Here is a 26,848-nt window from a genome sequence, read left to right as displayed (position 1 = left end):
AAAACCGGTCAAGCTCGAACCAGGCGATTCCGAAGTCCAATTTTGTCCAACGAAGTACTCCGAGACTCCTGGGAACCTCACTAAGACATCTATGAACTTCAAAATCCCAAAAACATGCTAGATCAATGTTTGCATGAACAGTACACAAATCTGCCATTGTCGAATCGACGTGAAAACAACGGATTTCATACCTGAAAATGGTATGATCGTGCTCCCCTCGACCTCACGATCTCGACTGTGCCCTTAGTTTCTTCGATCTGTGGTGAATTAGTGTAGTTGTGTGTGTGTCCGTACCAGTTCAAAGGAAGAGGAAGAAGAAAGGGAGCTCGGGAGAGAGAGAGAGAGACAGGGAAAGAGACAGAGGAATAGGGAGAGTGAGGGTGTGAGTGTGTGGCCCATATCATGCCAACACACATACAAAACAACCAATAACATAACGTAAACAAACTAGGGGTAAAAATGTCATTTCACATGCACGTTTTAGATAATTTCGGGACGGGATGTCACATGTAATGCCCTCCTCCCAAATTATTTATTTTTGGGGATAATCATCGGTGATAAGCCCAACTAGACACTAGTTTAATTAACTATCATTACTTACGTTTCCTTACTTTAATTTCTTGATTCTTCACACATTGATTTATAACCAACATTTAACCACCAACACATAAGGTTAAATCTCACATTTTACACCAATGTCCCTCACATTGTTCAATTCCCCAAACAAGGCTATTATCTCAATTATTTAATCTCACTTCTTGTATGGCTGCATCTAACGTCTCGCTAGATTGCCTACGTACCATAAACAGGGATCAAGCCATTCGTAGTTCACGCATGTACTTCTAAACATTCACAGTAATTATATGTAGGTAATATGCATAAATCAACTTTAAATCATGTCTCATAGTGCTTACCGATAGAATACATAATTTACATAAAACACATCCCTACGTAATTCAATCCAGAAGATCCGCATCATGGATTTCCGAACCGTTACTTCCAAATATCCACATTATGTTCCTAGAGCAACGTCCTAATGTTTCATTGCGATCCAATGGTCGGATCTCTGCCAATTGCCAAAACCAAGTGACGGACAACATTTTATTTTATGAACTTACAAATCTAATTCGGGAAGATCTGTAAAATAATAATAATAATAATAATAATAATAATAATAATATCTTTTCATGCAAAGATATAAAATAGTAATACATATACAAAAATTTTATCGAGAACTTCAAGGATACACTATAGAAATATTTCGTATGTCTCACTATACGTTGGTCCACGAAAGTCAATACCCTTGTCTCTAAGACCATTTTCGTAAAATCACGCTTTTAAAATTTGTAAAAATATAAAATTAGAGACGGGTCTTCACAGAGGTGCCTATTAGTAAAAACATTTTAATCAAATCATTAATTTAAATAATATAGAAAAATTGTAGGGATTGTAATTTTCTCTAAAAAGAAATTAACATTTAAGGAAAAACATAAAATAAAAATAAAATGTTGTAGTTTAACGAACAAGGTAGGAAATGTAAATGACCACGAAAATTTACCATAATTGAGGATGAAAAGAAAACCAATCATCAATAATTTTTAACGGGAAATAAATTAGTGAAATGATATGCACACTTTATTTTTCGTTTTCTATAGTTGTATATATCTTGTTTAATTCAATGATAAAAAAACAAAGATACACCGAGGAGAAAAAATGTGCGTTTCGGTATTATATTAATATGATTGTGCGAATCCTAAATAGATTTGCTTACTGGTTATTCTATTCTTATTAAGATTATATTTCCTTGAAGGATGAAAATTCTTTTCCTCCCTTGTTACCGACATTTATAGAAAAATAACAAACCCTCAGAATATCACATATTTCTCCACTCTCTTGCCGCTCCCCTCTCTCCCAAACGCAGCTCACCTGCACGGCCACCCCATCGCGATCCCCATTCTTGACCGCTTTGAAAACCCCAAAAAATTCTCAGCCTAAACCCCCCACAAGGGGCTACTAAATCCATCATTCTCTTTCCGAGATGGCCAAGTCGAAGAATCACACTGCCCACAACCAGTCCCGCAAGGCCCAGAAGATTGGCATGCATCAAGAAGCCTAATAGGCACCGCCACACTTCCACCAAAGGGATGACCCCAAGTTTCTGAGGAACCAGAGGTATGCCAGGAAGCACAGCACCAAGAACGAATCAGCCTCCGCGGAAGATTAGAGTGAGACCTTTAAATCATGGTTCTGATTGGGTTTTTTTTCAATTAGGGTTTGTTGATTTCGATGTTTAACTTTATGTTGGTAACGTAGTAGTTTGATGCTACTGATTGAAATGAAATCGACGAATGACAAAAAAAAAAAAAACTAGAGGAACTAAATGAACAGAAATGAAGAAAGCAAAAGGTCATTTTACATTAGGGTAAATTTGTCACCGCTTACTGGGTTCTGATTGGGTTTTTTTTCAATTAGGGTTTGTTGATTTGCTTACTGGTCATTTTACATGTGGGTGAGTTTATCACCGCTGAATAAAATAAAGGGTTTTACATGGTAATTATCGACCAAATACAACCATGAATACGTGGGTCTGAAAATGTCGACATTCGCTCCCCCGGCATTTTCTTCTCCATTTCCAAATTTTCTCAATTTTCTGTTTGGATATCGGGAAAATCTTCAATTGAGTAGATCTTGTAAGATACCCAGTTCCCATTCTCTCTCTCTCTCTCTCTATATATATATATAGCCATATTTTATCTTTAATTTTCATTTGTATATGGTTTTCTGGGTAGGTCTTAGATCTTCAAAAGATTTCAGCTTGCTTTTGATTCTTAGACTTAACAAGCACTTATGACATTAATTCACAAAATCTTTCAATTTTTCAACGAAAGTTTTTGGTGAAATGCTATAATGCCTCACTGGGTATGTCTAATAATTTGGAAAGAACAACTTTTGGAATCCCATTATTGCTCAAAGTTTTTATCTTTATTATTCTGTGCAGAAAACGGTGGAATTGCATTTGTTTGATCATATTGTGATGATCCAATTTTAAAGTTTAATTCCTGTTGTGGAGTTAAGATTCCCATGATTGTGATCTTTCAAGATTGTCTCACTGATTATTGGTAGCTGTAAAATCAGGTTGCTAACTTCATCTCTGGTATGATATAAAGCTTTGGAACACTATTTCTAATGCTTTTGTTTTCCCTTCTTTTCTCAATGACTTTAGGCTGCTGAGTGACTATAACGTGGAGACAATAAACGATGGGCTAAATGAATTCAATGTGGAATTCCATGGTCCAAAAGAAAGTAATGTCTGACGCCCCTGCTTCTAGTGGCACGCCGGCAAATTTGGGTCAAACAAGGCGCAAGTATCAAGTTTATTTAGAAATTAAGAATGCTATTATCCTGCTGTTGATTATCAAATCCCTTTTGTAAGTCTGTTGTTTTGAAAACGTGGTTTCTAATTAATTTCATTAGCAAGCAACAGGACTTGAGTAATTGTTTATTGGTTGTTAATCTTGTATGTACCGACTGTTTTATTTTTCTTTCGTAATTGCAGATCTGGTTCTGTCTGCTTTAGATGTAATTAACCAATCATGGAGTCCAATGTTTGGTAATTATCATCCCATTTTAGTAAAATTCTGACTCTCTTTTTTCAATATACCGCTGAAATGTTGGTTTTGTGTCATTATACTCTTTAATGAGTCGGTGATGTTTTGTGGTTCTATTCTGTTTCGCTTTTTTTTCCCCTTCTTCATTTGATCTTCTTGGATTTCTCACATATATGGTGATGCTTTTACTTGATGCAGACCTTTTAAATGTTTTTGAAGTTTTCCTGCCACAACTGTTGCTTTATCCAAATCCTTCAGATCCACTCAACGGTGATGCAGCATCGTTGATGATGAGGGACCGAAAACTCTATGATCAGAAGGTCAAAGGTATAACTTCATCTGCAATTAATATACCCTTCTTTCACTAAATATGCTCAAACTAATAAAAAACGATGCCTAAATTCTAGCGAATGCTTGTCTCATCCAAAACTACCCTTGTAATAACCTCAAGCTTGGACCCTGGCCTGCTTCTCCTTCTGCTTCCATTTGGACGGTTGGTCGATTCAGTTCTTCCTTTGATGGCAATAACTCGTGCAAATTGCTTAAAAATCCAGGATATAATCTATTGACCTCCTTGTCAAGAAGCTCATAGTTCCCAGAATTGGCACGGTGCACATAGACATTCCTCAAAAACATAACAAGCGTAACCAACAGATGACCTTCGTAAGTTATCCAATGACTTTTCCCATAATCGACAGTGGCTTTTAGGTCTTGACTCATTCGGTTGTACATTCTGGTTGAATTCCAGCCCATATACCCCGAAAAAGGACCATCTTTGAAACTCTTTCCAAAGTGATGTTGAGATATAATATTTTGTTCAAAGGCCTGATCTATCCTGAAAAAGTACTTCAGTCTGTTCTGAGAACTCATGAGGAAAGGGTGTCTATTGAGTTTTTCAACATAGCTTTCGAACCTGAGAAAACAAGAAAACATATTTAGAGGGACAGAGAGAAATACATATGTTAGGTGTACTTATTGCATAAATGTTGTCTTGTTCCAGGTGACTAAGGAACGCATGGTTAATTACCCACTCTCTCGTTTTTGAATTTGATATCAAGGATTGAGAAACATTTAAAGCACATTTATTTATTCTCTCCTTCATTGATATCAAATGTAACGGTGAGTGACCATGAAATCTTGGTGCCAATAGAGAATGGGACTCATAGACATTATATCAAAGCATTCTTACTCTATAGGTTTGTCGAAGAAATCCAGAAACAAGTTTAGGTCCCTCCATGTCTTTGGCAACCTTTCCCTTAGAAAGTCTCTGAATTGTATGAAGTCGTCCCTCATGCTTGCTTCAGACATGGTAGCATTCTGAGACTTGATGTTTAGAAGTTTTAATTCCCCGTCTTGAATGACATAACTGGAATGCCTGTCCACACCAGAGTGGGTTAGTTTCTGTTTGTGGGTGGACGCAATGCTCTTCAGGATTCTCCTGCAATATTTAAACAACAAAAGAAGAAGGGTAATTACTTGATTGATGCAAATTTATTCAAAAGATATGAAGATAATTCAACAGCAGAAAAATAATTACTTGATTGATTTGAGCCACCACATTTGTCGGGACGTTGAATCTGGTATTTCTTTCTTCAAGTCCCAATTGTTGAGGTAACAATTGAATTTTTGGTACAATAAGATCCAAACGCCCTTTTCCTCGTTGAATGTGACCAAGGAAGGACTCAAGACGCTGTCATGTTTGACTATACAGGTGAAGAAGTAGTAGTCTTTGGCTTCCTTTGCTTTCAATCCTTCAATACACCTCGCTGTTGTTCTTCTATGGTCTTCAAATGTGATTTTGGATACACCGTTTGTATTGTCATTCACATATGTGACCACGCTTGCACCGAAGACCTCCAAATAGTAACGCACATTTATACAAATGTCGTATAATTCTATGTAAAGTTCTATACCAACACAAAAAAACTAACAAAGTTATGGACACTACATTTATTAGAAAAGGTTTCATATTTGTGAATCTGGCAACGTGCTCGAAAACAATGATACAACCATAAACATAATATATCTACCTTATCCGGATCCGTGTTTGTTCGATCGGCCTTCCAATCGTCGACTTCCTGTACTTTAGTTTACAAAATTTTGTCCATAAATTTAGTCTTTCTAGCATTACCCAAGAAAGAAAATACAATTGAGAATTCCAACATTGAATAACACAAACAATTAGGATGAATAACCAAGGTAAATGTAACAACGTACGTACAAAATCACAAACAACTCCAAAATATTTGGAAAGCAAGCCAAGTAATTAACTTAAGGTAATTAATTCACAATCTGACATTTTTCTGGTTACACAACCTAATTAACTGATTATTTGTTGGCCCAGCGCAAAGAAAAGACATAAACCAAATACTGCCACCATAAAATGCAGAGTCGATGGAATCACGGCCAATCGCGAACCATCAAATTTAAAAAGGCAATTGCCTAGAACCAACTTTCTCAGTAGACTGCACGGAAAAAAAAAAAATTCTCAGTTAGGGATCAGCCACTACTCGGAAAACAATTTTAACAAAATGTCCAACAACAACGATGACAACAAAATCTTATCTCACTAAGGTCTCGTTTCGGAGCTTCCTGTCGGATAAGATAAATAGTCATCAGATAATATTCACCACTAACTACACACCATCATCTCCATGGCTTTTATCCTTTGAAGCCAAAAAAATAAGACAGAATTTTCTGCTAATATTGAGTTTAATTACCTCACAGCGTCCGGTTTTCTTAAGAAAAATATATAGCTGCTTATCTATCAAAACAGGGGATTCTTATACTCTATCACGTAGATACATTTCTGCTTGAGTTATCCCAAACTTTCTTTTAAGGTTCTTCATCTTCTAGAGCTAAAATGACCACAAGTCCTATCATTCCAGAAATTCCACTAAGATTGAATCACACCGAGAGCTGCTAGATATGTTATGTCAATCCTATTAAATATTAAACAACTCTACCATCCCTTTCCCCAAGTCTTCTGTTACCAAGAAGCAAGAAACTTGCATAGTTTAAGTTAGTAGCTTTAAGGTGTGAACTTACAGCATGAATCTATCACTATCCTCAATGTCCACATCATGGACTTTAGAATCCGAGACGGAGTTGTTCTTGGCAGTCTTCTGTGTAACACAAATTTACTATAAAACACTAGAGCTTAAAGACGGGTAAAAAACCTAAGAGTTCTAAGACACGTTCACGATTTATTTCTTTTGCTAGAGAGGTATTAACAAATAAAAGGATGTCATACAAACACATTTATTCATCACCTTTTTCCTAGTCATTTAAAAAATCTCCTCTTTTTTGGGTTCAAGATCCCTGCATTCTCTGAGGTACGAAATACTCAGAAATCAAATAAAGTTGCAATCCGTAATATATAACAGAATATCGAACACTAAAATTTAAATAACAAGGAAAGGAACGGTCAAGAAGAAACTTACGGTGTGAAGCTGAAATTAATCTCAAATAGCCCATAACCCTTAATGCACAAATCACAAACAGTAGAATCTGATGTCTTGATATGCATGGTTCCATCATGGACAATTTTGAAAGTGGTGACAAACAGCTCTTGAGACTCGTCTTCTCTGCAAGTAGCAGCAGCTTGGAGAAGACAAAACTCCAACTTCCCCAAATGAACCAAATACTCAGTCGGATTAAAACCGTAACCATATTTAAAATCCTCCTTAACCCTACTCTTAAATGCTGGAAAGAAGACTGGTTTCTCTAAAAAATAGATAATACGGCCATCATCCTCTGAATCTATCTTGAGAGAGAAAGCTATAACCTTCCCGCAATGTGTAGACAAGGCATAGATAGTATTGTCCACAATCACGGCCCTCCCCCGAAAACCACAATAATAAGCATCACTTCTAGCAATATTGACTTGATGCCAAGTATTACTATCTATATTAAAAACCATTAGCTCAACTCGACTACGACCTAGTGAAACCAAAATACAGCCGTAACAAACCGCGTAACCTGTTATGTCCATGTGGGCATTGTCACGAGAATATTCAAAATGGGGGAGAAATTCCTAAGATTCAGAATTAGGATTATAATGCTCAAACAATGTGTCGGGCATCTTTACGAAGCATACTAGGGATGCAATATTATAGAGCTTGCCATAAGCAGACATAAAAAATGAAACTGGCTTAGATGCTAGAGGACGCTTTAACATTTCTAATGACCTAGTCCTTGTGTCAAACGTATAACCACTATATGAGTCGTACTTGTAACAGGTGTTGACAAAGCAATTGAAACAGTTGAGCCCTTCATTCAGCAATAGGTAAAATTTGGTGTTAGAAGAACTTCCTGGCAACTTGGTTGTCACAGTGGCAGTATCCAAAGCCAAACTCGCACCTTCTACTCGAAAATATTCGTCTGGGACCACAAAAGTACTCCTATAAAAGAATGTGACGACAGGGTCGAGTACATTGCCTAACCCCATCACTTGTCCTCCTTTTTGGATTTTTATTTCATATAATCCATATCTATATGGACCAGAAACATAACGCACCAGCATATATACAGAGTTTAATTCCCCCTCCATGTCCATGGATGTGCTGAAAAACAATACTACAGATTTAACGATAATCCACCAGAAATATTAACCCTGTCAGAAATTTAATACAATACAACAGGTTAAACATTGATCTACCAGAAATATTTACCCTGTCGTCCAAAAATTTAATCGAAACCTCAAAAGGGCAATTGAATAAAATCTTGTAAATTTGAATATATATAATCGAAACACGTGAAAACCTTATATATTTTGAACCGTGATCTAACTTTATGGCACTAAGCGGCATGCTCAGAAATTCAAAACTAATCCAATAAAGAAATCCAACTACAAAAATCCAAATTCAATTTTAAATCGAAGAATAATACAAAACAAAACCCTAGATTTCGACAATAATACAAAGCAAATACCTTGATTTTGGGCTCGAGAGTCGCTCGATCAAGAGAATGAGAGAGAGATAGCAGCAGGTGCGTGTAGTTTGTCTGTGATGTGATCGAGACAGAGAGACTCGAAGAAGGTGGGCTGACAGAGAGAGATGAGAGGGTTCGAGTCGAAAGGACAGAGGAGGGCCAGGAAGTGGAGTCTCAGAAATTCAGAATGACATGGAGACAATAATTCAGAATGACAGAGAGACTCGAAGAAGGTGGGCTGACAGACTAGGTGCGTGTAGTTTGTCTGTGATGTGGTCGAGACAATAATTCTCTGTCATTCTGAATTTCTGAGATTCCGCCTCCTGAATTTCTTTGTCAGTTTGAATTTCTCGACCACATCACAAACAAACTACACGCACCTGCTCTGTCAGCCCACCTTCTTCAAGTCTCTCTGTCATTTTGAATTATTGTCTCTATATCATTCTGAATTTTTGAGACTCCGCCTTCTGCCCCTTCTCTGTCCTTTCAACTCGAACCCTCTCATCTCTCTCTGTCAGCCACCTTCTCCGAGTCTCTCTGTCTCGATCACATCACCGACAAACTACACGCACCTGCTGCTTTTGCTCTCTCATTCTCTCGATCGAGCGACTCTCGAGCCCAAAATCGAGGTATTTGCTTTGAATTATTGTCGAAATTTAGGGTTTTGTTTTGTATTATTCTTCGATTTAAAATTGAATTTGGATTTTTGTAGTTAGATTTCTTTATTGGATTAGTTTTGAATTTCTGAGCATGCCACTTGTTGCCCTAAGGTTAGATCACGGTTCAAAATATACAAGGTTTTCACGTGTTCTGATAATATATATTCGAATTTACAAGATTTTATTCAGTTGCTCTTTTGAAGCTTCAATTAAATTTTTGGGCGACAGGGTAAATATTTCTGGTGGATCAATGTTTAACATGTTGTATTGTATTAAATTTCTGACGGTAAATATTTCTGGTGGATTATCGTTAAATCTGTAGTATTGTTTTTCAGCACATCCATGGACATGGAGGGGGAATTAAACTCTGTATATGTGCTGGTGCGTTATGTTTTTGGTCCATATAGATGTGGATTATAAGAAATAAAAATCCAAAAAGGAGGACAAGTGATGGGGCTAGGCAATGTACTCGATCATGTCGTCACATTCTTTGATAGGAGTACTTTTGTGGTCCCAGACGAATATTTTCGAGTGGAAGGTGCGAGTTTGGCTTTAGATACTGCCACTGTGACAACTAAGTTGCCAGGAAGTTCTTCTAACACCAAATTTTACTTATTGCTGAATGAAGGGCTCAACTGTTTCAATTGCTTTGTCAACACCCGTTACAAGTACGACTCATATAGTGGTTATACGTTTGACACAAGGACTAGGTCATTAGAAACGTTAAAGCGTCCCTCTAGCATCTTAAGCCAGTTTCATTTTTTATGTTTGCTTATGGCAAGCTCTATAATATTGCATCCCCAGTATGCTTCGTAAAGATGTCCGACACATTGTTTGAGCGTTATAATCCTAATTCTGAATCTTGGGAATCCCTTCCCCATTTTGAATACTCTTGTGACAAGGCCCACATGGACATAACAGGTTACGCGGTTTGTTACGGTTGTATTTTGGTTTCATTAGGTCGTAGTCGAGTTGAGCTAATGGTTTTTAATGTAAATAGTAATACTCGACATCAAGTCAATATTGCTAGAAGTGATGCTTATTATTGTGGTTTTCAGGGGAAGGCCATGGTTGTGTGGACAATACTATCTATGCCTTGTCTATACAGTGCGGGAAGGTTATAGCTTTCTCTCTCATAAGAGATTCAGAGGATGATGGCCGTATTATCTATTTTTTAGAGAAACCAGCCTTCTTTCCAGCATTTAAGAGTAGGGTTAAGGAGGATTTTAAATATGGTTACGGATTCGACCGAGTATTTGTGGAAGATGGAGTTTTGTCTTCTCCATGCATATGAAGACATTAAATTCTAGTGTTTGTGAATTGCGCATGAAGGGTTATGGGCTATTTGAGATTAATTTCAGCTTCACACAGTAAGTTTCTTCTTGACTGTTCATTTCCTTGTTATTTAAATTTTAATGTTTGATATTCTGTTATATATTACGGATTGCAACTTTATTTGATTTCTGAGTATTTCGTACCTCAGAAAATGCAAGGATCTTGAACCCAAAAGAAAGAAGATTTTTTAGATGACTAGGAAAAAGGTGATGAATAAATGTGCTTGTATGACATCTTTTTATTTGTTAATACCTCTCTAGCAAAAGAAATATATCGTGAACGTGTCTTAGGACTCTTAGGTTTTTTACCCGTCTTTGAGCTCTAGTGTTTTATAGTAAATTTGTGTTTCACAGGAGACTGCCAAGAACGCCGCCGCCTCGGATTCTAAAGTCCATGATGTGGGCATTGAGGGTAGTGATAGATTCATGCTGTAAGTTCACACCTTAAAGCTACTAACTTGAACTATGCAAATTTCTTACTTCTTGGTAATAGGAGACTTGGGGAAAGGGATGGTAGAGTTGTTTAATATTTAATAGGATTGACATAACATATCTAGCAGCTCTCGGTGTGATTAAATCTTAGTGGAATGATAGGACTTGTGGTCATTTTAGCTCTAGAAGATGAACCTTAAAAGAGAGTTTGGGATGATTCAAGCAGAAATGTATGTACGTGATAGAGTATAAGAATCTTCTGTTTTGATAGATAAACAGCTATATACTTTTCTTAAGAAAACCGGACGCTGTGAGGTAATTAAACTCAATATTAGGAGAAAATTATGTCTTAATTTTTTGGCTTCAAAGGATAGAAGCCATGGAGATGATGGTGTGTAGTTAGTGGTGAGTATTATTTGATGACTATTTATCTTATTCGACAGGAAGGTGCCAAACGAGACCTTAGTGACATAAGATTTTGTTGTTGTTGGACTTTTTGTTAAAATTGTTTTCTGAGTAGTGGCTGATCCCTAACTGCGAATTTCTTTTTTCCGTGAGTCTACCAAGAAAGTTGGTTCTAGGCAAGTGCCCTTTTAAATTTGATGGTTCGCGACTGGCCGTGATTCCATCGACTTTGCATTTGATGGTGGCAGTATTTGGTTTATGTCTTTTCTTCGCGCTAGGCCAACAAATAATCAGTTAATTAGGTTGTGTAACCAGAAAAACGTCAGATTGTGAATTAATTGTCTTAAGTTAATTACTTGGCTTGCTTTCCAAATATTTTGGAGTTGTTTGTGATTTTGTACGTAAATTGTTACGTTTACCTTGGTTATTCATCCTAATTGTTTGTGTTATTCAATGTTGGAATTCTCAATTGTATTTTCTTTCTTGGGTAATGCTAGAGAGACTAAATTTATGGACAAAATTTTGTAAACTAAAGTACAGGAAGTCGACGATTGGAAGGCCGATCGAACAAACACGGATCCGGATAAGGTAGATATATTATGTTTATGGTTGTATCATTGTTTTCGAGCAGGTTGCCAGATTCACAAATATGAAACCTTTTCTAATAAATGTAGTGTCCATAACTTTGTTAGTTTTTTTGTGTTGGTATAGAACTTTACATAAAATTATACGACATTTGTATAAATGTGCGTTACTATTTGGAGATCTTCGGTGCAAGCGTGGTCACATATGTGAATGACAATACAAACGGTGTATCCAAAATCACATTTGAAGACCATAGAAGAACAACAGCGAAGTGTATTAAAGGATTGAAAGCAAAGGAAGCCAAAGACTACTACTTCTTCACCTGTAAAGTCAAACATGACAGCGTCTTGAGTCCTTCCTTGGTCACATTCAACGAGGAAAATGGCGTTTGGATCTTATTGTACCAAAAATTCAATTGTTACATCAACAATTGGGACTTGAAGAAAGAAATACCAGATTCAACGTCCCGACAAATGTGGTGGCTCAAATCAATCAAGTAATTATTCTTCTGTTGTTGAATTATCTTCATATCTTTTGAATAAATTTGCATCAATCAAGTAATTACCCTTCTTCTTTTGTTGTTTAAATATTGCAGGAGAATCCTGAAGAGCATTGCGTCCACCCACAAACAGAAACTAACCCACTCTGGTATGGACAGGCATTCCAGTTATGTCATTCAAGACGGGGAATTAAAACTTCTAAACATCAAGTCTCAGAATGCTACCATGTCTGAAGCAAGCATGAAGGACGACTTCATACAATTCAGAGACTTTCTAAGGGAAAGGTTGCCAAAGACATGGAGGGGCCTAAACTTGTTTCTGGATTTCTTCGACAAACCTATAGAGTAAGAATGCTTTGATATAATGTCTATGAGTCTCATTCTCTATTGGCACCAAGATTTCATGGTCACTCACCGTTACATTTGATATCAATGGAGGAGAGAATAAATAAATGTGCTTTAAATGTTTCTCAATCCTTGATATCAAATTCAAAAATGAGAGAGTGGGTAATTAACCATGCGTTCCTTAGTCACCTGGAACAAGACAACATTTATGCAATAAGTACACCTAACATATGTATTTCTCTCTGTCCCTCTAAATATGTTTTCTTGTTTTCTCAGGTTCGAAAGCTATGTTGAAAAACTCATTAGACACCCTTTCCTCATGAGTTCTCAGAACAGACTGAAGTACTTTTTCAGGATAGATCAGGCCTTTGAACAAAATATTATATCTCAACATCACTTTGGAAAGAGTTTCAAAGATGGTCATTTTTCGGGGTATATGGGCTGGAATTCAACCAGAATGTACAACCGCATGAGTCAAGACCTAAAAGCCACTATCGATTATGGGAAAAGTCATTGGATAACTTACGAAGGTCATCTGTTGGTTACGCTTGTTATGTTTTTGAGGAATGTCTATGTGCACCGTGCCAATTCTGGGAACTATGAGCTTCTTGACAAGGAGGTCAATAGATTATATCCTGGATTTTTAAGCAATTTGCATGAGTTATTGCCATCAAATGAAGAACTGAATCGACCAACCATCCAAATGGAAGCAGAAGGAGAAGCAGGCCAGGGTCCAAGCTTGAGGTTATTACAAGGGTAGTTTTGGATGAGACAAGCATTCGCTAGAATTATAGAATAGGATAATGCTTGTTGCAGTATTAATTTATGTTTGGCAAAAATATTGTTTGATTTATTACAAATGTTTTTTTTCTTTTAATCTCAGATGTATTAGTTTAAACTTACGGCAGTATTTATCATAGTATTAGTAAACATAATTCAAATCATAAGCAAGTTGGAGTTTTGTCTTCTCCAAGCTGCTGCTACTTGTAGAGAAGATGAGTCTCAAGAGCTGTTTGTCACCACTTTCAAAATTTTCCATGATGGAACCATGCATATGAAGACATTAAATTCAAGTGTTTGTGAATTGCCCATTAAGGGTTATGGGCTATTTGAGATTAATTTCAGCTTCACACCGTAAGTTTCTTCTTGACTGTTCATTTCCTTGTTATTTAAATTTTAATGTTTGATATTCTGTTATATATTACGGATTGCAACTTTATTTGATTTCTGAGTATTTCGTACCTCAGAAAATGCAGGGATCTTGAACCCAAAAGAAAGAAGATTTTTTAGATGACTAGGAAAAAGGTGATGAATAAATGTGCTTGTATGACATCCTTTTAATTGTTAATACCTCTCTAGCAAAAGAAATATATCGTGAACGTGTCTTAGGACTCTTAGGTTTTTTACCCGTCTTTGAGCTCTAGTGTTTTATAGTAAATTTGTGTTTCACAGGAGACTGCCAAGAACAACGCCGCCTCGGATTCTAAAGTCCATGATGTGGGCATTGAGGGTAGTGATAGATTCATGCTGTAAGTTCACACCTTAAAGCTACTAACTTGAACTATGCAAATTTCTTACTTCTTGGTAACAGGAGACTTGGGGAAAGGGATGGTAGAGTTGTTTAATATTTAATAGGATTGACATAACATATCTAGCAGCTCTCGGTGTGATTAAATCTTAGTGGAATGATAGGACTTGTGGTCATTTTAGCTCTAGAAGATGAACCTTAAAAGAGAGTTTGGGATGATTCAAGCAGAAATGTATGTACGTGATAGAGTATAAGAATCTCATGTTTTGATAGATAAACAGCTATATACTTTTCTTAAGAAAAACGGACGCTGTGAGGTAATTAAACTCAATATTAGGAGAAAATTATGTCTTATTTTTTTGGCTTCAAAGGATAGAAGTCATGGAGATGATGGTGTGTAGTTAGTGGTGAGTATTATCTGATGACTATTTATCTTATTCGACAGGAAGCTGCCAAACGAGACCTTAGTGACATAAGATTTTGCTGTCATCGTTGTTGTTGGACTTTTTGTTAAAATTGTTTTCTGAGTAGTGGTTGATCCCTAACTGAGAATTTCTTTTTTCCGTGAGTCTACCGAGAAAGTTGGTTCTAGGCAAGTGCCCTTTTAAATTTGATGGTTCGCGACTGGCCGTGATTCCATTGACTCTGCATTTGATGGTTTGATGGTGGCAGTATTTGGTTTATGTCTTTTCTTCGCGCTAGGCCAACAAATAATCAGTTAATTAGGTTGTGTAACCAGAAAAACGTCAGATTGTGAATTAATTGCCTTAAGTTAATTACTTGGCTTGCTTTCCAAATATTTTGGAGCTGTTTGTGATTTTGTACGTACATTGTTGCCTTTACCTTGGATATTCATCCTAATTGTTTGTGTTATTCAATGTTGGAATTCTCAATTGTATTTTGTTTCTTGGGTAATGCTAGAGAGACTAAATTTATAGACAAAATTTTGTAAACTAAAGTACAGGAAGTCGACGATTGGAGTATTGTTTAAGTATTAATAAACGTGCCTTTTCCTATTGGAAACACATTATTTGATTTGCAAATTTAGTCTTCATAGCGTTGCCTTTTGTTTCTTCATCATACTCTGGAAGGGCCCCGCACTCGCAGTGTGTGTGTGGAGCTTCAACTGTCATTGTGTTTTTATTGTTGCATCCATCCTTCCATCGTTTATTTGTGGACAATCAATCAAAACAAAAACTTTGGTCAAGATGGAAAAGAAAACTTTCAAGGGCCCCGCACTTGTTCTTGTAGCACCAAGCATGAACGGCAGCAACTCAAGCAGTTTCTCATGGGGCTTAATAAGTCTTCCTCGATATTCGGGATCAAATTCTCTAGTTAGACCATTTGCCCACTGTTCGCCAAGCTAGCTCCTCGGTTTCTCAGGCTGAAAAACAGCGGTCGCTGGGCTCCCTTGCATCAATTTCAGGGTGACAGGATCAGTGAATTACTTATTCACTAATACTAAGCAATTTAAATTACTGTTATGTTAGTTTGTTAGTTAGTGGAATGTCCAGCTGGCACCTTGGTGGGACTGAGTCTTTAAATAGGTCAATAGCTCCCTCCCTCTCTCTCTCTCCCTCTCTCTCTCTCTCTCTTGTAACGGTTATGAACTTTTATTAATTAAAAATACATTTCTCTCTTCTTCCACCTTTGCGATTCTCCCATTGCTGCAATTGTTAAGGTTGAAGCAGGAACTATAGTTGGTTGCTATCATTGGTATCACCCACACCCGATCTTGGTTTCCCTTCTTGCAGGCCCCACAACAAACCTTCCGCCATGGACGCCAGCATCGCTCTCTGGAAGCTAACGTAGCTGCCCTTTCCGATTCCATGGAATCCAAGATGACTGGTTTTTTTTTGAGCAATTTCGCCGTGAGATCGCATGCTTTGGCCTCGTTGGCGCTTCGTCTTATACCTTACCAAATCCAACCGATCCTCGTGACAGTGACTTCATTCGCTCTCCACCGAGCCAGAGCTTCGACAGCAGGGGATCCAATCCTTGGCCTCACTGGCAACATCCCATTGATTTTCCCCATTTCACACCGGGGGATGACCCTCAGCTTGGGTGTACAAAGCCGAGTGGTTCTTCGCCTATTACTCCACATCAGCGCATCAGCAAGTGCTTACTGTCTCTTTCCACTTGGATGGAGAGCCCCTCCAATGGTTCCCGTGGATGAATTGCTTACAATCAACACCGCATTGGGAGGATTTTACTCTTGCTTTCTGCCGCGAGTTTGGCCCCTCTGAGTTTGAAGATAGTGTTGAGGCACTCTTCAAACTTTGCCGGACAGGTACCTTGAAGGACTATATCTTTGATTTTCGTAAATTGGCTAATCAAACTTCAGATGTAGGCCTTATTTTGCTTAAGAGTTGTTTTATTGGTGGCTTAAAGAAAGAGCTTAAATATGATGTTAAACTCTTGTGCCCTCCTAATGTTCATGAATCTATGGCTTTTGCACTCCAATTCGATGCTAAATTTTGTGATATGAAGGGAGCTTACAGTAAGCCTACCATTCCACCTAAACCTCCATATACCCCAAACATCAAAACCCAAAACACCCCCCCCCCCTCCAAAACAAAAAAAAAATCAGCTATTGCCATATCACATCCCTTGCCCATGAAGAAACTTAGCCCAGAAGAAATACACAGAAAACATGAGAAGGAAGAGTGCTAGTTTTGTGATGAGAAATGGAATAGGGGACACAAATGCACTAAAGGCCAACTTCTTATGCTTGATCTTGTTCACCCTGAGGATGACCTCACCATAGAACCTATTGGGGAATGCCAACCCGAATTACAGCATAATGTCATTTAGTGAATGTGCATACTATGACACACTTGCTAAGCAGAATGTGCACACTATGAAGGTTGATGAACTAGTTAATGGCCAATCTGTTACCATTCTTCTTTACTCAGGTAACACACACAACTTTGTTGATTCTCGGTTGTTTAAAAATTTTGGTTGGCAGTCACATCCCATTAAGCAATTTGAGGTGATTGCTGATAGGGGTAAAGTAAACAGTTCTGGGTGCAATAAGGATGCTCAACTGTCGATTGGCAGGTATGAGTGCAGGGTTGATCTATTGTCCTTGCCTCTGGGGGGTTGTGATATAGTTCTAGGGGTCCAGTGGCTTTCCTCTATCAGTCATGTGCTCTGGGACTTTCATCTCATGACTTTAGAATTCTCTAAAGGCAATACTCAGCACAAACTCTTCCACAATTAGAGAGTCCAACCTCTGATTCAAGAAATCTCTTTGCAATAGCTTGATAGGGACATTTTGAGCTCTAATTTGGGGTTGTTTCTCTACTCTATGGAGCACTCCAAAATAGAGACATGTGATTTGAAATCGAACCAGCTTGCTGAATTACAGGAACTATTGGGAAAACTTGTGCAGATCTTTGTCTCACCCCAAGTACCACCCCCAAGAGCTCATGACCATACAATAGCCTTGCTATCTGATGCTAAACCCACAAACATTAGGCCCTATCACTATGGACCCCTCCAAAAGATAGAGATAGAGAAAGTTGTGCAAGAACTGTTGGACTTAGGGTTCATTAGACCTAGCCATAGTCCATTTTCTTGTCCTGTACTCTTGGTGAAAAAGAAAGAGGGATCTTGGAGGCTTTGTATGGATTATAGAGAGTTAAATTATATAACCATCAAAGATAAATATCCTATACATCTCATTGATGATCTTCTTGATGAGTTAAATTCTAAGTTCTTTTCTAAACTAAACTTGAGGTCCGGGTACCACCAAATCCTCATGCACTTTGCATACATTGCAAAAACAGCCTTTTGGACTCACCCATGAAGGCCATTATGAATTCTTAGTTATGCCATTTGGACTCACCAATGCACTTGCCACCTTCCAGAACCTCATGAATGACATTTTTAAACCCTACCTGAGAAAGTTCATTATTGTCTTTTTTTATGACATCCTAGTGTATAGTCAAACTTGGCAAGACCACCTATCTCACCTGTCCGCTGCATTTGGGGTATTAGATGAGCATCAGTTATATGTCAAAAAACAGAACTGTGTTTTTGGGCAGAATAGGATTAAGTACTTGGGCCATATAGTTTCAAGGGATGTGGTTGAGGCTGACTCTTCTAAGAATCAGGCCATTGTAGATTGGCCAGTGCCCACTACAGTGAAGTCATTAAGGGGGTTCTTAGGGCTTACTGGGTATTATAGGAAATTTGTTCCAGGTTATGGCAAAATCTGCCAACCATTGTACCTTCTAACTAAAACAGATGGGTTCCAATGGTCTCCCAAAGCTGATGAAGCTTTCCAAACTCTCAAAAGTGCCACATCCTCCCCACAGGTCCTTGCTCTTCCCAACTTTGCATTATCATTCGAGTTGGAATGTGATGCCTCAAGCAATGGCATAAGGGCAGTCTTCCAACAGCAAGGAAAACCTATAGCTTTCACTAGTCAGGCTCTAGGTCCCAAGAATCAGGCACTCTCAACCTATGAAAGGGAAAAGTTACCTGCAAGGAAGACACTTTCTGATTAAAACTGACCATTGCAGCTTAAAGTATTTTCTCAATCAGCTGGTAAATACTCCATTCCAACAAAAGTGGGTAACCAAATTACTAGGATTTGATTATGAAATCCAGTATAAGAAGGGATGTGACAATGTGGTGGCAGATGCACTCTCAACGGTTCATGGTTCTAGTGATGTGAATGAATCAGAATTGTCTAATATGGGTTGCTCCTCCATTTCTTACCCTTGCTTTGGCTGGTTAGATGAATTGAGAAGAGAGAATGAGCAAGATGAGTGGATCGAGAACAAACTTAAGGAGTTGGAGGACCTAAGCTCTAATCCTACTATTGAGTTGGGTCAGTCACATTACAAGTTGGACAATGGCCTTCTGAAATACAAAAACAGGATTGTTATCAGTTCTAACTCATCTTGGAGACAAAAAATCTTGGAGGAGCACCACTCTACTCCAGCTGCTGGGCATCAGGGTGTACTGAAAATTTATCACAGGGTTAGAAATGGATTCTACTGGCTTTGTCTAAAGAGAGATATCAAGAACTTTATCTCTAAGTGCAACACATGCCAACAAAACAAATATGAGAGCCTTGCTCCACCAGGTTTGCTTCAACCATTACCTATCCCTCAACAAATTTGGACTGATGTCGGTTTGAATTTTATAGTGGGATTGCCTATGTGTCATGGTAAATCTGTTATTATGGTTGTGGTTGATAGACTTACTCCTGTCATTAGCACATCCATATACTACCAAGCTGAATTGTTTGTAGAGAATGTGTTTAAACTGCATGTGATGCCATCTACCATTGTCAGTGACAGGGATCCAATATTTCTCAGTACTTTTTGGAATGAATTCTTCAAGCTACAAGGGTCTAAGCTTTGTATGAGTTCGGGTTATCACCCACAGAGTGATGGTCAGACTGAGGTTGTAAACAGGTGTCTTGAAACCTACCTGAGATGTTTTGCAGGAAACCAGCTTAAAAAATGGGTACAGTTCTTAGTTTGGGCTGAGTGGAATTACAACACTTCCTATCACACTTTTGCAAGGTTCACACCATTTGAGTTAGTGTATGGGTATTCACCACCTCATGTGACAGCTTATGAGAAGTGCTCAGCTAAATTGAAAACAGTGTAGCAAGGTTTACTAGAGAGAGACAGATTACTTGCAATGTTAAAAACTAACTTGGAATTGGCACAAAACAGGATGAGAGTGCATGCCAACAAGCATATGACTGAAATGGAGTTTGTGGTGAGGGATTATGTGTATCTCAGGTTAATTCCCTACCCATTGCAGTCTCTAGCATCTCATGCCTATCACACTTTAGCTGAACTGTTCTATTTTTTTTTTTTTAATGTGTGAATTGGCACAATAACCCTTAATCTATCTTGCACCTCTCTACATGTATAAACTTTCATGGAAGCCTTACTCCTTATGATGATAGGCATTCCTATATAACAGTGCCAGATTCTACTTCTGTTGGCTTTGTTAAACTGCTGTTATAACGTATTGATGGATAGGAAACTGCAGTTATACCGATCACATAAATACATTTTGGTTTTGAGTCATTTTGGACGCTGTTTTTTAACTTCATCTTCTGGAGATAAAACCAACACACAGTGAGAAGCCTCAAGTTTACAGATTACGATGGTTGGTACTGAGGTGTACGCTGAATATTTAACATCTGTTCTCGTCACTAGTTACAAAAATAAAGGAGGGAGGTGTGTCAGATGACCTTTTTGGACTGTTAATAACAATTTCCCTAGTGAGATTGTAAAACCAATTTTGCCATCACTACATTCAAATTGATTCTTTGGTTTTTGGAGCCCATAAGGTTTCCTGAGCATTTCTTGTTTTGCTGCAGAAAATCAAGCAAGAGGGTTCTTCAGAAGTGGCCCCCTAAGTATGAGCTTAGGCAACTGGCTGCAGCATTCCACCCATTGCCAGTATGTGTCCAAGCGATGGTTTTCGTTTTTGTTGTATACTTCTTATACAAAGAAATATCCATCTATAGATTGTGTAACAGAAAAAAAATATTAGTTTGGCTTTTACTTTTCGATGTTATGGAGTTGTCTATGGTTTGGTTATTCATCTTTCTTTTTTTTTTTTTGCATCATATCTTCACTAATCAACCAGCACTTAATATGGCGTCACTTTCCGATATTTAAAGAAATCTCAAATCCAAATCGAGAAGACAAATTTTTCATCTGGTTTCTGTACCAATACAAATAGGCTAACCACCTTTTAAAGTACGAAACGACTTCAGATGGTTGAGTGGGAAGAAATATATACCATAGCAGTTTATGGCACTAGCCACTTGTTTGGACCCATTCTGTCATTTCTTGTTCTATAACATCTGAACTTCTACTTAGTTCTCATAATTTGGTCCCTTTTATTTGAGTTTGATTTGTGAGAAGAAAAAAAAAATCTGAAAACTATTCATACTAGGGGGCACAGGCCAAGCCGGGTCCAAATTTAGTGGAACTGGACTATAACCGTTTGGACGGGGTGAGGCGGGGCTAGTAGTCACATTTTAAAAAATGGAAGCGGACCGTTTGAAAAGGGATGGTTCCAACGGGTCCACGAGTCCATTTCCTGATCCAATTGAAAAACCTAATACAAAATTTCAGAAGGCAGAAAATCTCAAATCTAGAACCAAAATGCAGAAATTCCTAACTGTACAAATCATATATACTAAAACCCAGTTCGGGCGGTCACTGTGGATGACCAGTGCGTGGACGTTTTTGCCCCTTGCTTTTTCCTCATGTTGTTCTTCTCTATGGTGTTTAGGGTGGGAAAATCCCGATTTTGTCCATGTTAGACGCATGTTGATCATCGCTGGTCAACCTCTTTCTACTTTTGTTCTCTTTTTTCCCTTGTTCCTAACTAAAACCAAAATGCCAAAAATTTCAAATCTAGAATTTTGTATCCACCTAAGTTCCTAACTAGTACCAAATGCAGAAAAATCCAAGTCAAAGAATAAACAATACAAACCGAAACCGGAACCGAAACCAAATCAAGTAAAACTTGACGGATCTCCTTAAATGACTCTCTTGAAGGATCCCAATTACGAAAAAAGCAAAGCAGGATCGACGGAGACCTCAATCGACGGATCTCCTTCACCTTCTTTTGTTTGTTTGTTAGTTTTTTTTTTTTTTTTTTGTCAAGAAGAAAAAATCTCACCAATGCTTTGGCTAAAAAGGAACAAAATCACTTTGATCTTGCATGTAAATTAGGCGCGCGAGTTACGACAGAGAGACCGGGATATGGTCGAGAATCGAATCTGTGTGCTAAATTATTGTTTTCCACACCCGACAGAAGGACACGTGTCCCAAATGAGGACAAAAGGTCAGTTTGCTTGGAATTTGGTTTGGTGGAGCCAAATTCATCATAACCTTAGATGGATATTTACCAAACTACCCCTCAGAGTGTCCAGCTACCAAATATATGATTGGCCCAAGTTCAAAAATATAAAGCCATCACCATCACAAGCCATTTCCACATTTTTCCTGTGTATATGTCTGAGCTGTAAACCTTGGACTCAAAAACTGAAAGAGAGAGAAGGTGAGAGGAGAGAGAGAAAAGGAAGGTTTTTGGGCAGTGGGTCTGAAAAAGTTTGTGTCTTGAGAGAGAATTTTGAAATTTGGATTGGTGGTGGGAAGAGAAGATTATTGGGTGTGTTTTTTTTTTTGGGGTGGAGGGGGGGATGGCAACATTTGCAGGGACGACCCAGAAGTGCAAAGCGTGTGAGAAGACAGTCTACTTGGTTGATCAGCTCACTGCTGACAACAAAGTCTACCACAAGGCTTGCTTCAGATGCCACCACTGCAAGGGCACCCTCAAGGTATATATACGATGGACTTGTTTGATAAATAAAAGAAGCTATTTAGCTGCTTAGAGTGCTGGTTAGCACAAGCAATTGACTGATCTTTGGATGTGGGCATAGATCCATTGGGGATTGAATTGTAATTTTGTGTCTTGCAATGCTGTGTTAAGGATTGAGATCTCTACATTTGATTCATCTGAAATTTACCTGCATTGACTCTGTTCTTGAAGTGCTTTTTCCTAAATTCTACACATTTGAGAAAGTGCTTTCTCTGTTGGTAGAAAGTAAGATTGATTTTGAATTTTGAGTTTGATATGGTAATTCACCCCAGTATCAATTTTACCCTCCAAATTAAACTTGATCAAGAACTTGTTCATAATTGTAATCAAGCCAATATTTCGTAACTGTAAGGCCGAAATACTTGTTCAAAACACAGAAGGTATTGAGTATCAAGCTAAGGGAAACAACTATTCTGCAATTTTCACCTTAGCATTGAATGTTGGTAGCAATGTGCTTACTAGATTGCCAACCATGAATCCATGATGTCTTCTAGGTTTCCGAATTGTCATATAGGTTCCCAAAAACGGAGTTTTTGAAATCGAGTTAATGTTTTTCAGAAACAAGGCACCTGCTTGTCACATTGAATTCTGTGTGAATGCTTGATCTTTTAAAAATGGAAAAGTTTAACTCTGTTTCTCTTGTTGTAGGTGTGATATTTACGATATGTCTGATACGTTTATCCTTATTTACTTCTGTCTGTGCAGCTCAGTAACTATTCCTCTTTTGAGGGTGTTTTATATTGCAAGCCTCACTTTGATCAGCTATTTAAGATGACTGGCAGCTTGGATAAAAGTTTTGAAGGTGATAAGCTGCTCAACTTGTCTTAACACATATTTTCGTATGCTTATAACTTCTGGCTAATTTGTAATGTTGGATTATGTTTTCTCCCTATTATTGTTTTCTAGGTATACCAAAAACTGTTCGAGAAAGATCCGATCAGGTAACTGCCTTCACTTGCTAACTCTTTTGCGTTTTCCTTCATAGAATTTTCCAAGTTAATTGAAAAAAAGTAATTTATTTATGGGATTTAACCCTTCTTTGTAGAAGTTTTTATACTTACGCTAACTATTTCCAGTACACAGACCAACAGTAAAGTTTCGAACTTATTTGCTGGTACTCAAGACAAGTGTGTTGCTTGCCAGAAAACAGTTTACCCCATCGAAAAGGTAGATTTCTATTTCAACATATTGATGAGCTTCCTCAATCCAAACTATATGTCAGCTCTATTGGATCTGTCCCTTTCCCATAGAAACAATTGCCGATGTTAATATGCATTATTAATATATAGACGGTGTGACATTGCATGGACGGAGTCAATGAAGGCTCACTGGGGGCAGATGCCCCCACTCAAGTAATTCGTTTGTTTAGTTGCAGACTACAATTATATAATATACACGGGTTATCTTTAAAGAAAATATATGTATCTAACATCCAACATACATTCATTCATTCTCATGGACAGAGCCAATGAAGGCTCACTGAAGGCAGATGCCCCCACTCAAGTAATTCGTTTGTTTAGTTGCAGACTACAATTATATAATATACACTGGTTATATTTGAAGAAAATATATGTATCTAATATCCAACATACATTTATTCATTCTACTTATACTCCATATCAAATATTATATGAGCAATAGTGCTCTTGTTCTGTCATTCAAACCGAAAAAACCCTCTCTCGCCTATCATGTACTTATATTTTTCTCATCACTTTGCCACTTTCCACTACTATATTAAATTTTTGTAACATTGGAATTGTGATACATTATCATTTGAAACCATCCTTAATATCATATTGCGTATAACCATACTATAATAAGGTTTTCTTAGTTGTTTTTGGTTGCCCCCGCTAGAAAAAATTTCTGGCTCCGTCCCTGTGACATTGTAGAATCCTGCATTCTATAACCTGCTTACTTCGTGTTCCAGGTGGCTGTTGACGGCACATCATACCATAAACCTTGCTTCAGGTGCAGTCATGGAGGCTGTGTGATCAGTCCATCAAACTATGTAGCTCATGAGCATCGTCTTTACTGCAGGCATCACCATAGCCAACTCTTCAAGGAGAAGGGAAACTTCAGCCAGCTTAGCAAGCATGACGAAGTTAAAGAGGTGACTGAGAATACAGACGCAGAGGCTTAGTAATTCTATCAAAACTTTCACATTGAGACTGATCACTCTCACAGCGGAGATTCTGAGGAAGAGTCTGACTTGTAGCATGTACAAGAAGATCTATTCGCGTTCTGTTTTTTTCTATTTCTATGTAATGTGTTGCACTTTCGGGTACACAAATTTGTATTGCTGCATTGTTGCAAATTTTTGAGTTTGAGTTTGAGTTTGAATGGATGATATACTGCAAGTTAATGCATAGTTTTCGAATAGAATAGCGATTGGCCTTTGTTTCTTATACATGGTATATCTTTCATCCTCATCCTTGCCTAAGAAATCCAACTTTCTGTCACCTCATCTTAAATTTCTTGGTATATATATACATCCTTCTTCAATGTAGAAGTTGATGGATTTGCCAATAGGAGCCATGTATTTGTATTCTGCATAAAGGGCTGGTTCGTTTCTTCAGTTCCAAACAGCGAAGACTTGAAAAATTGATTGAAAACTAAATATTGCAGACGTGCATATTGGATAGAGCGGATGTGCTTTCTCCTATACATCCGAGTTCAAAATTTCAAAACTTACTCTCACAATTTAAATTAGTTTAAACTAGATTATTGCTTGTATTTTGAAAAAGAACACTAAATGCAAGAATTATTTGAAGTGTGGAATTTTGGGCAGCCAGACCCTCGGAATTGATAGTTGATGATGATGCCTCTTTAAACATATCCTTGCTACAACTTAAAAATCGAACGTCTCATTTTGTTGTCATTACCAAACACTATTGAAGGGTTTATTCAGCACTTATTCTAATTCAATTGGATATACATCTTACATATCATCTCAAATAACGGAAAAAAATTCAGTGTGCCGGAACTTCCTGTACACAAGTGTCATAATACAAGTGATTTGATATTAGAAAAAAAATATTTTCAACCACTCGTATTATGACACTTGGTGACTGGGCATGGTCACTACACATTGAAAAATCTCTCTCAATTACACTATTATAGTAGGAATATTTTCAAATAGCATCATTATAGTAGAAAACAGTATCACTGTAATTTGTATGAAGATCATCTACATATGATGTGGATATTGTCGATGTTCCCCCAATATACTAATAACAAATAGTCTCGTATAGTCAGGATATCATACAACTAACACATCAATAAGCTATTATTATTGGTTGAAAAATGATAACCACACACTTTTTTTTCCTCCTGCGCATTTTTCGTTATTTTTTTCCATTAAATTGAAACGAGAAGACAATGTGTAATTATCGTTTCTCAGTTAATTTTGTGAATTTCCTAAATTGATGGTGTTATTGGAGAGATCTTCCTAAACAAAAGACAGGCCTCAAACATGAGAGATTTTTTAGTGTGATCGGAACACGGGATGGTACATCACGTGTCACTGTACAAATGGTGAGGCATATGTGTTTAAAAGTTAACAACTTAAATATTAAAATTTTCAACCACTTATATAAAAATACGTGATATACCACTCGTATTCCAATCATAATGATAAATTTCTCCTCAAACAGTTTGTGATGACCCTCTAGGCCAACAACTTTTGTTGATTGTCATGGGCTTGCCCCCCTTTTTCCCCCAAAAAGTCAATTTTTCCTTGGTACGCACACAAATTAAATGTTTGGAGAACCTGCTCCTATGCTAGTGCATGCTGGTTTCGCAAGAAAGAGGAATGCCCCAGAGGGTTCTCTCTCACTCCGTCTTATATATAACGAAAAGTATCTCTGCAACCATTTTGAAAAAATAAAAAATAATTGTAGATTAAGTCTCTTTGAAATGAAGTAACTGGAAGCAGCTAAAACTAAAGGAGATAGTGAGAAGTAATTAAGGTATATTTAGAAAGAACTCAAAGTGTTCTTCTCAGGGAAGAAGTCATAGATTTGTTTGGATAGGAGCATTTTCAAACAACGTTGTCACAAATTAAGAAGTTAAAGAATTTACAAAACAAAATACTTATCTATAAGATTTTTCATACAACATATTACAATATCTCTCGACGCATT

General features: G+C 37.5%; 4 protein-coding genes and 1 pseudogene across 5 annotated transcripts; 3 read left to right on the top strand and 2 right to left on the bottom strand.

The window, feature by feature from the left end:
- The first annotated feature begins 1,853 nt into the window (after nucleotides 1-1,853).
- On the top strand, nucleotides 1,854-15,285 carry LOC125479823 (annotated as a pseudogene).
- On the bottom strand, nucleotides 3,978-5,529 carry LOC125479820. Its single transcript, XM_048589861.1, has 3 exons — nucleotides 5,146-5,529; nucleotides 4,798-5,046; nucleotides 3,978-4,521 (listed from the first exon to the last, which is right to left on the bottom strand). The coding sequence occupies exons 1-3, from the start codon at nucleotides 5,166-5,168 to the stop codon at nucleotides 4,038-4,040; spliced, it is 756 nt and encodes a 251-aa protein (XP_048445818.1). The 5' UTR covers nucleotides 5,169-5,529; the 3' UTR covers nucleotides 3,978-4,037.
- On the bottom strand, nucleotides 6,778-7,902 carry LOC125479817. 2 transcript variants are annotated; one of them, XM_048589858.1, is made up of 2 exons: nucleotides 7,052-7,902; nucleotides 6,778-6,938 (listed from the first exon to the last, which is right to left on the bottom strand). In XM_048589858.1, the coding sequence occupies exons 1-2, from the start codon at nucleotides 7,600-7,602 to the stop codon at nucleotides 6,896-6,898; spliced, it is 594 nt and encodes a 197-aa protein (XP_048445815.1). In that variant the 5' UTR covers nucleotides 7,603-7,902; the 3' UTR covers nucleotides 6,778-6,895. The 2 variants fall into 2 exon arrangements, with proteins under 2 accessions (XP_048445815.1, XP_048445816.1); XM_048589859.1 differs by having other exon boundaries at nucleotides 6,870-6,929.
- On the top strand, nucleotides 10,593-13,767 carry LOC125479814. The gene is made up of 4 exons (XM_048589854.1): nucleotides 10,593-10,740; nucleotides 10,888-12,451; nucleotides 12,551-12,799; nucleotides 13,076-13,767. Exons 2-4 carry the CDS (start codon nucleotides 12,429-12,431, stop codon nucleotides 13,557-13,559), a joined length of 756 nt encoding a protein of 251 aa, XP_048445811.1. The 5' UTR covers nucleotides 10,593-10,740; nucleotides 10,888-12,428; the 3' UTR covers nucleotides 13,560-13,767.
- Nucleotides 15,286-22,316: 7,031 nt separating the features above from the next.
- LOC125479818 (LIM domain-containing protein WLIM1-like) lies at nucleotides 22,317-25,111 on the top strand. Its single transcript, XM_048589860.1, has 5 exons — nucleotides 22,317-22,665; nucleotides 23,412-23,508; nucleotides 23,613-23,647; nucleotides 23,790-23,873; nucleotides 24,634-25,111. The coding sequence occupies exons 1-5, from the start codon at nucleotides 22,528-22,530 to the stop codon at nucleotides 24,844-24,846; spliced, it is 567 nt and encodes a 188-aa protein (XP_048445817.1). The 5' UTR covers nucleotides 22,317-22,527; the 3' UTR covers nucleotides 24,847-25,111.
- Nucleotides 25,112-26,848: the final 1,737 nt, after the last annotated feature.

This window comes from the organism of the source record quoted next, unplaced genomic scaffold, assembly GCF_019419815.1.
Source record: "Pyrus x bretschneideri cultivar Hongxiangsu unplaced genomic scaffold, Pyrus_bretschneideri_v1 Contig3, whole genome shotgun sequence".
Classification (NCBI taxonomy): Eukaryota; Viridiplantae; Streptophyta; class Magnoliopsida; order Rosales; family Rosaceae; genus Pyrus; species Pyrus x bretschneideri.
This window is presented reverse-complemented; position numbering and strand designations above follow the sequence as displayed.

What these genes read in the sequence shown, in the direction of transcription:
- LOC125479820 (XM_048589861.1), bottom strand. Translation starts at nt 5,168, where the DNA reads ATGTGGTGGCTCAAATCAATCAA. An exon ending in TGGTGGCTCAAATCAATCAA is followed by an intron (nt 5,047 to 5,145) that starts GTAATTATTTTT and finishes TAAATATTGCAG; the next exon opens with GAGAATCCTGAAGAGCATTG. An exon ending in TTCTTCGACAAACCTATAGA is followed by an intron (nt 4,522 to 4,797) that starts GTAAGAATGCTT and finishes TTGTTTTCTCAG; the next exon opens with GTTCGAAAGCTATGTTGAAA.
- LOC125479818 (XM_048589860.1), top strand. Translation starts at nt 22,528, where the DNA reads ATGGCAACATTTGCAGGGACGACCCAGAAGTGCAAAGCGTGTGAGAAG. An exon ending in CTTGGATAAAAGTTTTGAAG is followed by an intron (nt 23,509 to 23,612) that starts GTGATAAGCTGC and finishes ATTGTTTTCTAG; the next exon opens with GTATACCAAAAACTGTTCGA. An exon ending in CAGTTTACCCCATCGAAAAG is followed by an intron (nt 23,874 to 24,633) that starts GTAGATTTCTAT and finishes TTCGTGTTCCAG; the next exon opens with GTGGCTGTTGACGGCACATC.
- LOC125479814 (XM_048589854.1), top strand. Translation starts at nt 12,429, where the DNA reads ATGTGGTGGCTCAAATCAATCAA. An exon ending in TGGTGGCTCAAATCAATCAA is followed by an intron (nt 12,452 to 12,550) that starts GTAATTATTCTT and finishes TAAATATTGCAG; the next exon opens with GAGAATCCTGAAGAGCATTG. An exon ending in TTCTTCGACAAACCTATAGA is followed by an intron (nt 12,800 to 13,075) that starts GTAAGAATGCTT and finishes TTGTTTTCTCAG; the next exon opens with GTTCGAAAGCTATGTTGAAA.
- LOC125479817 (XM_048589858.1), bottom strand. Translation starts at nt 7,602, where the DNA reads ATGGACATAACAGGTTACGCGGTTTGTTACGGCTGTATTTTGGTTTCA. An exon ending in ATTAATTTCAGCTTCACACC is followed by an intron (nt 6,939 to 7,051) that starts GTAAGTTTCTTC and finishes TTCGTACCTCAG; the next exon opens with AGAATGCAGGGATCTTGAAC.